The sequence below is a fragment of the Apodemus sylvaticus genome, chromosome 8, assembly GCF_947179515.1.
Source record: "Apodemus sylvaticus chromosome 8, mApoSyl1.1, whole genome shotgun sequence".
In the NCBI taxonomy this organism is placed as follows: Eukaryota; Metazoa; Chordata; class Mammalia; order Rodentia; family Muridae; genus Apodemus; species Apodemus sylvaticus.
In genome coordinates, this window is record NC_067479.1 from 2,272,505 (window position 1) to 2,290,985 (window position 18,481).

Consider the following 18,481-nt stretch of genomic DNA (forward strand, 5'->3'; position numbering starts at 1 on the left):
TGGGGGCTACTAGGAAATTGCTAGTTGGGAGTACTGCGTGTTGTTTTGGTAAGTGTCTTGGGGGTTTATGGGAAGAGGCAGGGGATGAAGGGAGAATGAGAGAACCCAGAAAAGAGGAAAGCAAAGAAGAAGCAGGGGAAAGGAGATGAAAGGAACAGACATTATAAACCTTCATGACAAACAGAGCCCACAGACAAAAATTCCAGATCACATGACAAACTAAAAAACTACCCACAACTCAGCAGCAAGTAGAATAGTCCAGAATACAAATGATTCCCAAGAAGGAAGGAGAGGACCCTGATCCTAGAAAGGCTTGATCCAGCATCGTAGGGGAGTACCAGGACAGAGAAATGGGAGGAGGTGATTGGGAAATGGGTGGAGAGAAGAGGGCTTATGGGACATATGGGGAGGGGGGAACTGGGAAAGGGAAAAGCATTTGGAATGTAAGCAAAGAATATAGAAAATAAAATAATAATAATAATAAAGAAAAATGTGCACATGCACAATAGAATTCTATTCAACTGTAAAGATAAATGAGATAATTAAATTCTCAAGAAATTAAAAAAAAAAAAAAAGAATCGTCCAGAATAAATTAATTATACCAGTCTGGCAAAATCTTTCAAATGTTTTAATTTTTTATGAATTAAACTACAAACATTTTGTAATTTTTACACATCTATGTGTAAAAATCTTATACATCCATGGATCACCATATAGACTTTTTCCTTTGATATGTTAACATGATTGAGACATTGTTAGATTTCCTATCATTTAAACATTCATTCCCCACTCTGTGCATTTCTAGTATACTGCAGATATCAAGTAATAAACAGGGTATTGAATTTCGATGGTCACCCCAATCACATTAATAAATACCTAAGCACATCTTTGGGTGCAGCTGTGAGCCGGGTGTGAGTGACACCACACCATGGGCTGAATAAAAAGAGAAGCCGCCTTCTGAGAACTGACATTGCCTTCCCAGCTTCCTAATTGGTGCCACAAAACAAGCCACTTCCATTGGCATGCTGCCCCTCCATGTGGACTATATCTGTCAGAACTGGGAGGCAAGGGGTAGCTTTGAGACAGGGATTTATTTGGTCATAGGAATGAGAAAGGAGACCAATACAGCATATAATCAATAATGCTGGCACAGGTCACTGTTGCATACATTAGAGTCAAGCTAAGCTGTGTTTTCTAATATTTTATTACTTTTATCAATAGGTAGTACTTCCAGTCCTCCTTAAATACATGCTTAGAGGAAAATAAGGCCATGATTAGGTCGTACTTCACATCACACGGTATGATAACATTACAAAACACTCATTTCTTTGAAAGTGTCATTCAAAATCACTATTGTATATATTGTTAAAGATCAAATTCAGGATGGGTTATTCACAACAGGCAAACACTTGTCCACCGAGCTGCAGCCCTAGCCCTAACTTCTGATCTGTAAGAAGTGATTTTAGAAATTTGCCCTTTGGGGCTGGAGAGATGGCTCAGTGGTTAAGATCACCAATTGCTCTTCCAGAGGTCCTGAGTTCAATTCCCAGCAACCACATGATGGCTCACAACCATCTGTACAGCTACAGTAAACTCATAGACATTAAATAAATAAATAAATAAATGAATAAATAAATAAATAAATCTTTACAAAAAAAAAAAAGAAATCTGCCCTTTATAATAATGGGAAAGTATGTCCCAAGACCTTCTTAATTTTTTGCTAATAAGATTTTTTGCTGCAAAAGCCAAGTTGTTAAATGTTGGTAGAGTAAACAAAAGGCCAAGGCCTGTACTTGGCTGTGGCTGTTAGATGAATTTTGTTGTCCAGGTGAGAGAATGACAACAGGAATAATTACAATGTCCTTTTTTATATTAAAAACTTAAGACCAAAAGAGTAAAATGTTGTAAATCTCTCTTTGGGCTTTTGTTTAGTTAACAGTTCTGGCGAGTTCAAGACATGTAGCTTAGAGAGAGCATTTGGCAGGCATTAATGAAACCTTGGTTTCAATTTCCATCACAATAAAAGAAGAAAAGAAGTTGGAACGTCCTGTTAAATGGCCAGTTACATGAACATATAAATTAATCTAATAATTCACGCATGAAGATATTAATACCAAGACTTTTCTCCTGTCCAGATGTGCTTTCTGCCCAGTTCCTGGATAGTCACAGTCCCTCTTCACTGGAACGACCAGCTTACCCTGAACACCAGGGGTTTAAACCATCAGTCATTTGAGCAGCTTTGCTGGGTTCTGACAATTTAGCCTGCTGAGCTCACAGCTCCCAAGGGAGGGTGTTGGTTGCAAGTTTGACTTCTGCTGCTGCTGACCACTATCACAAAGTGCAGAGATAATGGAGTTCACTAACAACCACCCAGAGATTAACACTTCAAGCATTAGCCAGAATGTTGCTTTAATTAAGTTAATAAATAAAGGTCACAGTTCCATACAAAGTTTTATTAAATTTGACAGTGTTGACAATTTTTTTTAAAAACTGTGTGTTCATCTGTATGGTGCCACTGTAAATTTGTCTACAGATAAAATACAGTTTGCTTATGGATGTATGCTGCATTTCAATTTATTTTCTAAAGGAATTCAATTTATTAGTTTCTTTTCCTCAAAATATGTACATTTCTAACTGACAGTTTCATGGCAGATGGCTCTAAGCACACTGGGCACAGAATGGTCTACCTGGCATAAAGAGACCACCTACTACACAAAGGAGGCTCCACCCCCATCTGACTCTAAAATGTTCTGATGGTGGGAAAGATTAATGCTTTGCTTCTTCTATAGCTTTGTGTATTAAATATTTTCTCTCTGAAATGCTTGAATTATTTTTCATCTTGAAAAATAAAGTCACATATATTGCAGTTTTGAACCCAAATCATTGATGCAGTAGGAAATGAGCCAGAGTACTTACAAAGAATATTAAGGAAAGGCTAGGCAAATTCTTAAAGGAACATGAAGTCAGAGATGTACTCTCATGTTAAATAGATGGGCACGACTTTAAAATGCAATTCACAGAACCAACACAATTAACACAATTCTCTGGTTTTATATGGACAAAGCGAATTGAGGCTATTTTGTTGAAAATAAGAGAGTGAAGGCTGAATTTAGCTCGTGTACATACTGAATCCAGCAATAATTGTATTTTTTAAATACACAACATGACAGGCACCATGGTAGATAATAATGAATCAGCATGGGAGCCATTTAATACACGTCTTGATTAACTCATTGCCTGTCCAGTCCGCACAGGCATGCTTACATGTCATAATCGTCATAGCTCCCATCATCCCCAGCACTAGCACTCCAGCACCTTGATTAGTGCACAGCTCCCAGACGGGCCATTGCTAATGCTAAATCACTCTCTTCAAGCCTCCTGCCACTGTTCTGCAGGGTCTCCAATTAAATATAATGTCCCTGATGAGCCATATTAATGTGAACAAATTCCTACCAGGGATCCTATCCTAGTCCATTTTGCCCCAAAATGTAGAGGAAGTAATTTAGCTAAGCCAAGATAATCAAAACATTTAAAATTGAGAGAGTATAATGTTTCTGCAGAATAGGTTTTTCTAAAGACAAAAATAGCAGAAAAAAAATGTCTAAACATCTCAAATGCATTCTTCCCCTGATTAGTTCTTCACGGAAAGGTCTAGTGTTTCAAATTTGCATAAGTATATTCAGTATATCCTCCCCTAAAAAAGAATAGCTAAGTTTTGTAAGAAAAGTGAACAACAATAAGATTTTAAGCACATATCCTATTCAAAAACCCTTGATTTGCTGGCCCAGAGGCCCTGGATGGAAAATTCTAGCTACTCAGGATAGTGAGGATAAAGGAGCACTTAAGTCACAGAGCTCGAGGCAACACGGTAAAACCTCACTGCATATCCCGTAACACTCCCCCCAAAAAAGTTAATAGCATTTTAATTATCTAATCACAAGAGTAAAACTAAATCAATGAAAACACGCCCTCTCTTTCCTCCAAATGCAGCACAAGAGCAGCTAACTACCCATGGCTCTCTGATGGGCCTTTATGTTGTTAAGCAAATTCTTTGCTGAAGGGTGGCAGCTATAGGTAGCTGCTTAACACTGATAAAAATATTCAGAATGATCATGCGGTGGCCTAACTGTTAGGAAGTGTTACAACCTAAAAAGACTAACTAGAAGACATGGGTCACGATGACCAGTGTCTCACTACATGCTTTAGTAGTCAAGGCAACTTAAGAATGTGTTACTAGCCAGACATGGTGATGTACTTGGGAGGCAGAAGTAGGCAATTCTCTGTGAGTTCCAGGCCAGCCTGTCCTACAGAGCAAGTTTCAGGACAGCCAGGGCAATTATACATAAAAACCCTGTCTAGGGAAAAAAAAGACAACAAACAAACAAAAAGAAAGTGTTACTTAAGGGGCTGGTAACCAAAGACACTTAATACCAACTCTGGTGTTCAGAGTTTGATTCCTACACCCACAGGATGGTTGGAGAAAAACTCCTGCAAATTACCCTCTAACTACACACCTAACATGGTGCACCCAGCAGGTCTGGAGAAATGGCTCAGCTGTTAAAAGCATTGGAACCTGAATTCGATTTCTAGAGAAAACAAGGTGGTCCACAACTGTCTGTGTAACTGCAGTCCTAGGAGACCTAACACCCTCTTATGGCCTATGTGGACAGCAGGCATACACACGGTTTTCATGTATGGACATACTTGTAGACAAAACACTTACACACATTAGATAGATAGATAGATAGATAGATAGATAGATAGATAGATAGATAGATGACAGATAGATCATAGATAAACAGATAAAAAGATAATAGAAACATAAATGATTTATGATGATATGATAAGTATATATAAAAAGAACATGCTACTTAAACATATCACTTTACCAATAAGCCAGGTAACACACAAGTCTGAAATCCTAACTACTAGAGAGGCTGAGGCAGAAAGTTCTGTAATTCAAGATTTTTATCGACTACAGATGAGAGTTCAAGGTCACCCTGGCAAACTTAGCAAGACTCCTATCTCAAAAAAAAAAAAAAAAAAAATCTATTCTAACTCTTCTCCAGCATGAAACAGTTGAAAAATACCTGAAAATCATCTAAAGGAGGAAAATGCTCAAAACAATTACATTTCAAATGCATTAAGTTTGCTAGGTATCTAAGGTAAAACTGGAGATGTGCTAACCAAGATATAAATACATTAATTCATAATGATGTACATTTAAATACATGAAACAAAGCTTTTCCATCAACCTCCTAAGATGCTGTTTCCCCCAGATCTCTTATATAGTAGCCTACAGAAACATATTCCAGTTCCATTTACCTGATCATTACCCTCCAGCCTGTTCAGCTGGAACCAACATACACTAATTACTTAAACATCACAAAATCCTATTTATCTTCTGTTCCTCCCCAGCCAGCAGGGAAATATTATCAAGGGTAGGTGTAAAAAGTGATGACTACTTCACTTTACTGTCAGTCATCCCAGAATACAGGAAACACCACTCCATCTCAATATGGAATCCTAAGGCTGAAACTCAAGTACCCACCAGGAATCACAACCAAAGGCAGCTTGGGTGCAATCGGAGTCACTGTAAACACTTTCCCAATTTTAGGGCCTTATCTCAAAGTTATGAATACCAGATATTGCTCAATTAAATTTGGCATGATTGTACACAGCAATAAATTGGGAGAACAAGAAATATAAGGTCAAGGGTTGACACACAGAATCATTTCTACTCTTTTGAAAGAGTCTAGACCTTGCCAATGTACCTTGACTAAACCTTTCTTTCAAAGATCAAGTTTCTAACTTTAGTGGTTTAATAAAAAATATTTTATTCCTTTACGTGAAAAAACATTTTAGAGTTTTCACTTGAAATATGAGGAAGGACTGAATGTTAGATATCTGAGTGCATCTGGAGACAGCAGTGGTCTCTGAAGTTTCCCTGCATCTGTTCACTCCTGTACTGTTTTATCAAACCAAGGAAACTCTTAGTCACTAAAACAATTACAAAGTTCGAATCCCTTGTAGTCCTTACCTTCTCTGGAACCGCCTAAAGTCGCAGTAAACTGGAACTATATGCTGAAATGTCCCTCCCTTACCTTATAATCAACATACTATGATAAAACCTTACTTAGCGAGTCAGGAAATTCTCCCACCCCAGCCCTCTGCCTAAGATCCAGTAGATTTATTCCAGAGCTGTCTCCTCCCCTTCCTCTGACATGAGTGGCCCTGGCTTACCACACTGAGAATGTGCTTTCCCTGTCATGTTTCTGGGAAACCACTAGGCCAGAGTTTCTCAACCTGCAGGTTGAGACCCCTTTGAAAGCTGAATGACCTTTTCACAGGGGTCACCTAAAACCATCAAAAACACAGAGATTTACATTATGATCCATAACAGTAGCAGAATTACAGTTATGAAGTAGCAGTGAAGATAGCGCTATGGTTAAGGGTCCCCACAACTTGAGGAACTGTTAAATAGTCACAGCATTAGAAAGGTTGAGAGCCACTGCTCCAGGCCATTCCTCCATATTTATGCTTAGTTCAATTTCAAAACAAAAATATTGTGTTTATTAGGGTTTAAAATGAAAAACATGCAGAATAACCATTTCATCTCAGAAATGATTACCATCTAAAATATTTAGTTTCCCTATATAAAATTGGGATGTCCTCATATAAGGCTTAAATTTCTAATTTTAATTTTCATGTTAATTCAAATCACATCCTTTGTAGACTAGAAACACAAAATTACTTTTTCATTTATTATCCGCCATCCTATAGCTCTTGTCTATGGAACATTACTTAGTATATCTAATAACGCTAGTAGGTCATAGTCAAGACCATATGAATGAGATCACGAAGCTCAAAAGATGCATCAAAAAAGGTCCCCAGCGCCTCCGCATGTGAGGTCACAACTCAAAAGCTTCATTTGAAAAGCAGAAAGAAGGCCTGCACCAAACTTTCCAAATTTCTACAATTATAAAACCTAATTTTCTATTGTTTATAAATTATCGCATTTATGGTACTACGTTGCCATAGTCTGATTAGACTATGACAAAGATCAAGAAAGAAAGCAAGAATCAAACATCTAAAATCAGGAATGAATATGTCGAAAGAAAATGCTAACAAAGAAATACAGTAAAAACTTCATCATACCAATAAACCAGAAAACTTAAATGAAGTGGACAGATTCTTAGAAATATACGAATTCAGAATAACAACAGAGAATCTAAAAAAAACAAAAACAAAAACAAAAAAAAAAAAAAAAAACCACACCCTAACCACAAAGAAGCCACATCCAGGCTTCATAGATGAATAGTACCAAACACTTAAATATTGCCAACACTTCACAAGTGTTCCCTGAAAAACAGAAAGCATTTCAATCTATGAGACTAAATTATTCAATATTTTTTGGTAGTTGTTTTGTTTTATTTTTGTTTTTTCGAGACAGAGTTTCTCTGTGTAGCCCTAGCTGTCCTGGAACTCTGTAGACCAGGCTGGCCTAGAACTCAAAGACCTTTGTGACTCTGCCTTTCAAATGCTGAAATTAAATGAGTATGCCACCACACCCAGCCTGGTAAAATATTCTAATACCAACCAAAGACAAGAAAACTACCAAGTAGTGTCTTTCAAATACAAACAGAAAGCAGAACAAAATTGCTTCAAATACAAACAGGTTACAGAACACAAAACCAAACAAAAAAAATTACATCAATATACATTTACCTAAAGAAAAATTAAAATGACATAGACACTTGCATAAAAAAAATAAAACACTCGATTATAAATGTACCAAAGTAATCACAGAGCTTGCAGTCTCCAATTACAGGAGGCCACTGAAATTTGAAATGAGAGCAACCCAAACAAGATCATCTACAAACACAACACAACCCAGTTAAGCCCCCAGGGTCCTGCACTAAGACCTGCTCCTCTTAGTAACCATCATGAAGAAAAACCTTATGAGGAGTGAAAATCACTACTATTAAAATCATCAAATTTTTTAAAAGTTAGCAAAGAATCTAAGATCAATTTTTTCTAAATCAAAATGTATATGCAAAACAAATTAATTGCTTTTTATTAAAAAATACTTTCAATACAACCATCAAGTAAATTATGTAGATAACATTTATTTTTCAGTAATTTGCAATTCTTTCATCTAGATTTTTGAAAGGGAAGTTACAGTAAGACAAAATAAGTTAACAGTTGCAAGTAGGACACCTTTTTTTTAAAAAAATCACCATACTTTAAAGATCTTTCTACTAAATTACTGAACTATTAAAAGTGACATAAAGGAAAAAAACAGTGCCTTAAAAGTATAGCGGCTCATATCTCAGTCCATAAAGCTCTAACGCCCTGCTTCCTTTCCCTGCTGGACCTCTATCTACTCGCTCATAGTTCTTTACTGTTAGAAAATGTTGGCTGTGTTAAAAATGCCACATAAAACTATACATCGTCCGCTGCGTTGCGCTGCACCTTCCTCTCCTCAGATCCCATCAGCATCAGGCTCTCTCTCCTTTATCAGACCTTCAGATGAGCACACTTGGGGAAGGTTAGGCAACGACAGCATTGGAGCAGTGCTGGGGAGATGCTCACAAGCACGCGCTGTGTAAACGGCCCACTCATCTCCCAACCTGACTGTCTCAGGCTTTGGTTTAAGCTTTCTGTTGACCAGTAATAAGCCTGGCAACCTTGGTCTGAATCTTGGAGGAAAAGTTAGTTAAGACATTATAATACTTTTGTTGTGTTTGTGATAACAGTAAACTATTAGTTTTAAAAACCAAATATACCTTTTGCAAGTGAAGGAAAAATAAAGCATCTTTCACTTCCAGTCCTGATTGAAACTAAATAAAAATATACTTACAGAACTGGCATCAACATCACTGTGAATGGCAACTGTCTTGATACCCATCTTCTTACAAGTTTTAATAACCTAGTCAAAACACATCACGTGTTAACATTCACATGCAAAGGAACTTTACTATATTTCCAAACAAAACAGAGAATAATTCAGATCCTACTCACCCTACAGGCAATTTCTCCTCTGTTAGCAATGAGAATTTTATCGAAAGTCTAACAAGAAACAAAAAAGAAAATCATTACTATTACTTTGATATTTAAAACACAAAACCAAAACAAACAATATTTTCCATAATTATCAATATATTTCTAGTAAATATATTATATTTATTACTATAAATATATTTTTAGTAGACATTTACTTTCTAGAGTAATAGTAAATGCTATAAATAATATGTTCATTTACAACCAGAAGGCAATTAAATTCATCTGACTGGATCTGGCCCTACAATAACTTGATTAAAGCATCTATTGACTAGGTTAATTTATTTAATAATTAAACTATATTGACTGCCACAAAGAAATACGCCCATCATATCAAAGGTTCTGGATTCAACTCCCACCACTTGTTGTTTTCAGAGGACACAGCCTCAGTTCTCAGCACGCACGTGGCAGCTCACAACCATCCATAACTCCAGTCCTGGGGACCAAATACCTTTCCTGACCTCCTGGGGCACTAGGCACAATGTGGTATATATACAAACATGTTGAAAAGTATTCATACACATAAAATAAAAATAAAATTGAAGGTACTTATGTACCTTAGGGAAGATAGTATTTTAGCCTACATGTAAAGTTTAAAATGTCAAAACTAGAAAGACTTAACCTTTATAACACTCATGGCTTATACTGCTAACCTGAGACCATCCTTGCTACCTGGTAAACTTCTAACCTAAAGAAACTCTGAGGCAGTCAAGAGTCTTGATCACATAGACCCTTAAGATAATCTACTCTTACCCAGGCATGATACTGTGAGGTCATTACCCTTTTCTTTCCAACAATAACTGTTGAACAGTATGTATTCCTTAAGAAAATCACACACATGTGAACTGCATTTAATACAATCAAGTTCTAACTAGTGCTGGAAAGAAAATACAAAATAAAAATAAAGAAAACAACAAAACAAAACAAAACCCATCTTGTCATGGAAGCTGTAGCGTGTCACAGTGTGTGCCACAGTATACCCACCCATCTGACTATACACTTTACTAGCAGATGTTCACTGCATGAGTCAACCACGCCTACTGATGTGGGTGCAGGAGAGCTAGTGGGCTGAATGACTACTCAGCTACCACCCAGACATGAAAGGGCCAGGCCTGCAGATCCAGAGCTACAGGATCTCCACGACACACGGCAACAGCAGGACAACTGGATGGAGGCCTGGTGAGGATCCAGTATTGATGGAGTAGCAGAAGCCAGAGGCCTTGAACCAGACCAAAGACTCATGCAATGAACATCTGCAAGTAAAGATGTGTAGTCAGATGGTTTACTATGGGACACACTGGTACATACTACAGCTTCCATGGCAAGATGGGTTTTTTTTTGCTTTGGTTTCAGGTTTTTGTTTTGTTTTGTATTTTCTTTGGGGGTGATTGCAAGGGCAAAGTACAGAAATGAAGAGACAGGGAAACAGGGTTAGGGTGTGTGATATGAGACTCACAAAGAATCAATAAAAAATAAAGTAAAAAGTAAAAAAAAAAAAAAAAGCTGTTGGCTATAGTGGCTGGCATTCACTCCTGGCACTCAAGGTACCCGCCTAACCACAAAACACCTTATGTGAGAGCCAACACCCGTACATGCAAGCACTGCACAAACTCAATATGGGTCATCATCAATCAATCAATCTTCCAACCATAAATTTTCTTTTAAGTAAATCAGATATTTATGCCTCAAAAACTTTTTTAATTTATTTATTTTTATGTGTATGAATGTTGTCTGAATGTATTATAATGCATATGTGTGCTCAGTACCCGTGGAAGTCAGAAGAGGCTTTTGAACCCCCTGGAAATGGAGCCGAGATAGTTCTAAGATGCTGGGAACTGAACCCCAGTCCTCTGTAACAGCAACAGTGCTTTTAACAGGTGAGCCATCCCTGCAGCGCCTCAGAAAATTTAAAGCACTGAGGATACTCACTGGTCCCTGCACCAAAGGCAACCACTTCTATAAAGACGCTCTTCCAAACAGGCTAGACATGTTCAAGAGTATGCGCATGTGGGAACAGGCCAAGTCTGAATCCTTCCTCCACACACATCAACACTTACCAGCGTCAGCTGCACCTTCGGTGGACAGCACAGAACAATCACAACCAACTGTGCTAAGTGTTATGCTAAAGCAGTGTCCAGGATCCTGGGTACAGCAAAGTGGTGGCGTGAACAGGATATACAAAGGCAACCACACTAAAGAAAGAGGGCTGCTCCAAAAAGCTGCAAGGGATTTTTAGTCTGGGCTACACATTTGATAAAATGAGGGACTTCAGGAGACTAACACAGCAGATAAGAAAAGGACTTACTGCCAAGTAAATAGCAGAGACTTGATGCTCTCTGTAAGAGACACGGCTAAGGTAGTACCTGAAGAAAAACATAAAAGCAGAACCAGAACTTGGGAGCCTGAACCCTTGCACACAGGGCTTCTAGGTACCACTCCAGGTGGAGGGCCCCTCCAAGACTACTCTGTAACTGCACTAATGATGGTACAAAGTTTCTGAAGCTCTTCTTAGTCAACCCCTCTGCTCTCTTCCTCTTTTGCTTCTGTTCTCTGTGTTAAGCCTGTCTACTGAGTTCTAAATCACCAGGCCCTTCTCCCCATTCAGAGAGCATGAGAAGGAATGAGCTTATCCTGTCTCCCAGGTACTTTGTGGAGGAGTGGAAACAGAATTCTAGATGACAGCCAGTCACTGAATGCTTCTGAGCAGCAGGGTAGCATGACCAGCAAGGGGAACTAATGGGAAGACCCAGATTCAATGCAGTGTTCATGCCAGAGCACACCATGATGGACATGAGGAGAGTGTTACAGTACAGGCTCTTTTCGTCAGCCATAAATGCCACCTGAAATAAAACATATGAAAACACACCCTAGGAGAGAAGAGGGCTTATGGGACATATGGGGAGGGGGGAACCGGGGAAGGGGAAAGCATTTGGAATGTAAACAAAGAATATAAAAAAATAGAAAATGTAAAAAAAGAAAAGAAAAGAAAAGAAAAAGAAAAAAGAAAACACACCCTAACACAATGCTGGCCCACACTAACTTTGGGCCACTCAACTTTCCTGATCACCAAATTACCATTAAACTAGAGCCTTGTTTTAATAAGTATATATATGAAACAACGTGTTCAAACTTTAAAAAATTCCTTGAAGGGATGCACGTGGCTGCACACACCTGTAGTCCATCACTGAGAAATCTAAAGGAAGAGGATCATGTGTCTGAGGCCACTTGGGCTACATACTCAGATCACAGCTCAAATAAGCAAATAAGTAAAAATGCTTGACAGTGTATATTTACACAAATAGATGCATTTCTTATTAATAAATATATTTCTCCTACCTTATTTTGACCTGATATGAATCACTGGTAAAATGTTGAATGAGGAAGAAATTGAGGGCCAAGAAGATGGCTCAGTTGGTAAAGCACCCATGTGCAAACTTGAGAACCCGAGTTCAGGTCCCAGCACTCATACAAAAGCTGGGTGTGATGGCAAGTGTCTGTAACTCTAGCACTGAGTGTAATGGCACATGTCTGTAACTCCAGCACAGTACGAAAGGGAACATAACTCTAGCACTAGGACTGGGAGTGGAAGAGACAAAAGGATCCCTGGAGCTCAAAGACCAGAAAAATAAAGCCAATCTGTAAGATCTGGATTCAGCGAGAGACCCTGTATCAATAAATAAGGTGAAAAGGTGGTGTGACAGCACACACATTGAATCTCAAGCAGAGGCGGGTAAATCTCTATGAGTTTGAGGCCAGGATGGTCTACATAGTGAACTTTAGCCAGGGCTACAAAGGAGATCCTGTCTCAAAATAAACAAACTAAGTGAAGAGCAAGCTAAGGAAGGTATCTGGCATTGACCTTTGGCCTCCACAAAGATGTCTACACATGTGTATGCACACTTACATACATCCAGTACATACATATACACACCCACACAAACATACAAATAAGTTTAATTTAATTTTAATAAGGAGTCAATGACAGGCTCAAATGAAAACTGTTATATTTTGGATGCCATGTAACCCCCACAAAACACTTAAATAAAGGGTGGCTCTACCAGAAGATACTATTTGGAGAAGCTCTGGAAAAGCCTAGATGAAGAAAGCAAGTCATTGGGCCCTGTTGTTGAGTGCTGGAGTTTGCCCAGTACCCCACTGCCCCTCTACTCTCTGTCAACTGTGAGGTAAGTAGCCTCCACCAGACATTCCTACCACCCAACCACCCAAAGACCCAAACCAAAGATATTTTACTAAAGCTTTAACCACATCAAGGCTTTAGCCACTGCTAATAATTTTCTTAAATTCATAAATTTTATAAATCCCTCTTAACCCCTGTTTCCTTAAAACAGAAATCTAACACAAAGCAAAAGCATATTTCCTTATAGTTTTTACACAGCTTGTTCTTTACCGATAGCTGGGCACAGTTCTTGTAGTTTCCTGGTTCAGCATACAGTCTTTAGTAACTGTTTAAGTACAGAAAAGTTACAGACTACTAAGGTTAAAATAATTTCTTACAAAGTTTTAAAATTTATGTAGATAAAGTAGGCATTGTCACCTTCAATCCTTCACGTAACTAGAGACTAAAGTACGAGCTTTTTATATATGCTTGAGCATCATCTTTTAATTCTTTAATCTTTGTTTCCTATCCTAGCAATTCCATGGCCTCTGTCTTAGCTAGGGTTGTACTGCTGTGAAGAAACACCATGACCCAGGCAACTCTTATAAAGGACAACATTTGATTGGGGCTGGCTTACAGGCTCTGAGGTCCAGTCTATTATCATCGTGGCAGGAAGCATGGCAGTGTCCAGGAAGACATGGGGCTGGAGAAGCTGAAAGTGCTACATCTTCATCCAAAGACAGACAGGAGAAGACTGGCTTCCAAGCAGCTAGGACCAGGTCTTAAAGCCCACTCCACAGTGACATACTTCCTCCAACAAGGTCACACCTTCTAATAGTGCCACTCCCGGGGCCAAGCATATTCAAACTGCCACGGCCTCATAAAGTCTCCTTCTAATATTATTTGTTTGTAAATTGTATAAAAGCCTTTCTCCTATAATATCACCCCATCTATCATTTGCTTGCTTTTTATAGATTCCTTCTTTTCCTATCCATAACTTTTCTTCTTGAGACCACTTTAACTCTCTATCCCTGGTGTCCCCAAGTTCACCCTAGTTACTTAACATAGCAGTCCCTGAACTGGAGAGTACATGTATCTCCTCATAATTCCAAGTTCAAGGCCAAGTCTCACAATGAACTATTTCTACAAAGGACCATGTAGGCTTTCATGGCCTTTGTGGTTTTATTGCCTAGATCCTTTCCCATGGCCCTAAAAGCAAAGCAGAAGACTTGTCCTTCAAAGCCTCATGACCATCTCCATTCCTCACTCCTCAGAACCGCATCTACTTCATTTACTATTGAGTGATTAGCTCTGAATAATGGGGTAAGTATATTCGCCAGAAGGAGAGATTGAAAATAAAATAGTAAAGACAACAGATTAGCTTCAGGGCAGCAGCAACCATTAGCACATGTGGGGACCAACAGCCTGGTGATGTTGCAGGGGCAGGGACTGTGTCACACCTTCCTTAAGCAGCCATAAGGACCCAGCATAAAAGAAATCCTTCCAAATTATTTACATCCTACACTCCTGCACTACAGTGAGATAGCCATCACACACAAGAATCAAGGTCATTATAAGAAAAGTCAGATCTCCTCATACCCCAGACTGTAACAGTACATAAAACAGTTCAATAGTTCACAAGAACACAGTGAACCCTTTGGAAATGCAGTTAGAGGTAATTTCAAGCTGATACATAGGTGCTGAGAAACAAACTCTTAATCACCAAAGTCATCTCTCCAGCCTCTGAATCCACATTGTAACACCTTTGATCCTAATGAGAAACACCACCAAACTCAAATTGTACTCTACAATGAAAAATGAAACAGAGATTGAGCGTCTCTAAAACCTATGATACAGGAGCTGGAGAATGAGTTACTGGGTAAGAGCATAGAGACCAGAGTTCAAATCACTAACAATCACAATAATGCCTGGGCATTGTTGGGAGCCAGAGAGCTTGGCTCAACGTCCCCAGCTGAGCTGTTTGCACAGGTTTCTTGAGAGCAGAACATCCGTGGCTTAGCTTGATTCCTACCTTCCTGTCTGGTGCGGTACAGACTTCCCAGGTGCCTGACCTATGACTATAATTGATTTCTCCTGTTCCTTCCCTGGCCTCTAGTATATATATTGCTGGTCTCTCAGTAAGGTTAGAAGAAGAAGAAAAGGGGGGGGGGGCATTCTCCTTGCAGAATGACCCGTGTCTGTGTTTTTTGTTAATCCCCCAGGCCTACGCCCAATACTCGGTACCATGGCAGCGTGGGCGCTGTCAGGGCATGGCTACTCAAGCTCTGTAATCCAGGCACAGTGAGAAGGAGAGACAGGGGCTTGCTGCAGGCCTACCTGCAGGTTCAGTGAGAGACCATGTCTCAAAGGACTAAGTCAGAGAACAAAAGCAAGACCCCAGATGTCTTCCTCTGGCCTCCATGTGGACGTGCACACATGCACACTTGCTCACATGCATGCACATATAAAAAATAAAGAAAAATAGAAAAGAAGCCTACAGTACTTCAGCAATACAATAAATAATTACAATTCAATCAGTCCACTGAACATCGTGTGGCAACAAGAAAGTAAAACCAGTCTAACTTAGCCATTGAGAGTATTTTTAAAATACTTACTTTTTCTTTAGGCTCATATGCCACAGAAGTGAGGCTTCGGGTCAGCACTAGGCATTGCTGTGAATAGACTGGAGCACACTATTTAAAAACAGAAAAAGGTGAAAGCAGTTAGACTCGTGTGGGTTTTACCTTTTCTCCAGGTTCTTTTTTCAGTTTGCTTCTGCCTGGGAGTTTCAGTCTATACACACAGGGCTAAGAATAGAACTTAGTTACCAAAGGAAAACCTCAACTGAAGACACGTCCTCTTGACATGTAAGACTCAAGGTGTGGCAAAAGAGGAAGAGAAGCAAACATGGAAACAGGAGAGAGAAAGCGAGGGTGGCCCGTCACAGGCAGACTCTAGCAGATATGGAGTTCTGACTCTGCAGACTGACAGGACAAGGTCAGAAATGCCACAGACCACAGGGATTTACAGAATTTAAATGAAGGACTATGTGTGTGCTTCAGAGGCATAGATCTGTCTGCCATTTTCAAGGCCCTAGGCAAATAAATAATAAACTGGTGGCTTTAAGGATTTTTTCAGTTTTAACAGTAACTAATAAAAATGTTCCTGTTTTTATTTGTTGAAATCATGAGTAATGACCTTTTTCTGGCAAAAAAGGATTTGATGGATAAAAATCCAAATTATCAAGTTCACTTCTATTATACTGTTAACTATTTCTGGAGAAAGTATATATTAATGCCTTAAGACACTAAATGAGTAATAAAAATTGTAACACAATGGGATGAGGTCTGACTGTGCCTATGACTTAATGTCTTTATTACTGGTTTATGTCTGAATTTTGGTTTTTGGTTTTGAGACAGGGACTCACTGTGTGGCCCTGGCTAGCCTGAAACTAGGTAAACAAGGCTGACCTCAAACTCTCAGAGACCCAAGTACTGGTAAGAAGGATGCACATCATGCTGCCCAACTGATGCCTTTACCTGTATAGGTGTCTTTCATAAGCGTGTGTGCCATTTTATGTTCTTTATAGGAATGTCTATTTTATTTCTCTATGTAACCTTGGCTGTCCTGGAACTTACTCTGTGGATCAGGCTGGCCTCAAACTCAAAGATCCATTTATCTCTGCCTTCTGACTGCTAGGATTAAAGAGTGTATCACCACCACCAGGTGCAAACTGGATTTTCATTCACTGCTGTGTTATAAGGCTTCTTGACATATTCTAGACTCAAATCTTCATTGGATATATAATCACAATTAGTTGATCTTATTCTGTATATTTGCTTTTTACTTTCTACATGTCCTTTGAAACTTAAGAACATTAATTTTGATTAAACCTAATTCCTTGTTAACCAGTAATATATTTTTGGAGGCAGAAATATTATCTTTGTGTATTTTTTTTGTTTTGTTTTATTAGATATTTTATTTATTTACATTTCAAATGTCATCCCCTTTCCTGATTTCACCCCCAGAAACTCCCTATCCCATAACCCCTCCTCCTGCTTCTATGAGTGTGTGCCCCCACATACCCACCCACTTCCACCTCCCTGCCCTTGTATTCCCCTTCATTGAGCATCAAGCCTTCACAGGACTAAGGGCCTCTTTTCCCATTGATGCCTCACAAGGCCATTCTCTGCTACATATGCAGCTGGAGCCATGGGTCCCTCCAAGTATACTCCTTGGTTTAGACCAAGCTCCTGGGAGCTCTGGTTCGTTGATATTGTTGTTCTTCCTATGGGGTTGCAAACCCCTGCAGCTCCTTCAGTCCTTTCTCTAACTCCTCCATTGGGGACCCTGTGATCAGTTCAATGGTTAGCTGCGAGCATCTACCTCTGTGTTTATCAGACACTGGCAGAGCCTCTCAGGAGACAGCTATATCAGGCTCCTGTCAGCATGCACTTGTTGGCATCCACAATAGTGCCTGGGTTCAATAAATGTATATGGGATGGATTCCCATGTAGAGCAGTCTCTGGATGGCCTTTCCTTCAGTTTCTGCTCCACACTTTGTATCTCCTCCCATGGGTATTTTGACCCCCCTTCTAAGAAGAACCAAAGTATCCACACTTCAGTCTTCCTTCTTGAGCTTCATGTGGTCTATGAACTGTGTCTTGGGTATTCCAAGCTTTTGGGCTAATATTCACTTATCAGTGAGTACATACCATGTGTGTTCTTTTGTGATTGGATTTCCTTGCTCAGGATGATATTTTCTAGTTCCATCCATTTGCCTAAGAATTTCATGAATTCATTGTTTTTTGTTTTGGTTTAGTTTTTTGTTTTGTTTGGTTTGGTTTTTTTTTTTTTTTTTTTTTTTTTTTTTTGGATTTGGATTTTTCAAGACAGGGTTTCTCTGTATAGCCCTGGCTGTCCTGGAACTCAGACCAGGCTAGCCTCGAACTCAGAAATTCGCCTGCCTCTGCCTCCCAGAGAATTCATTGTTTTTAATAGCTGAGTAGTACTCCATTGTGTAAATGTACCACATTTTCTGTATCCATTCCTCTGTTGAGGGACATCTGGGTTCTTTCCAGCTTCTGGCTATTATAAAAAAGGCTGCTATGAACATAGTGGAGCATGTGTCCTTGTTATTTATATGTTGGAGCATCTATTAGGTATATGCCCAGGAGTGGTATAGCTGGGCCTTTGTGTATTTTTAAATCACAGCTAATAAACTATTGTCTAAATCACAAAGTTAAAACAAGAAAAGTTGTACAACCAAGTTTTAAGAATATGATGTGTTGGGACAGTAAT

General features: G+C 39.1%; 1 protein-coding gene across 2 annotated transcripts in view; it reads right to left on the reverse strand.

The window, feature by feature from the left end:
- The window catches only part of Pcca (propionyl-CoA carboxylase subunit alpha), a 774,935-nt gene that overhangs the window by 327,147 nt on the left and 429,307 nt on the right, over positions 1-18,481 (reverse strand). The window contains exons 2-4 of one of the 2 annotated variants that reach the window (XM_052190574.1): positions 15,796-15,873; positions 9,025-9,072; positions 8,864-8,932 (exon numbers count right to left, since the gene is read on the reverse strand). The exons of the other annotated variant lie outside the window; for it this stretch is intronic. Of the exons in view, the coding sequence (XP_052046534.1) occupies positions 8,864-8,932; positions 9,025-9,072; positions 15,796-15,873 (195 nt within the window). The remainder of the gene's footprint in view (positions 1-8,863; positions 8,933-9,024; positions 9,073-15,795; positions 15,874-18,481) is intronic. 2 annotated transcript variants of the gene reach the window in all.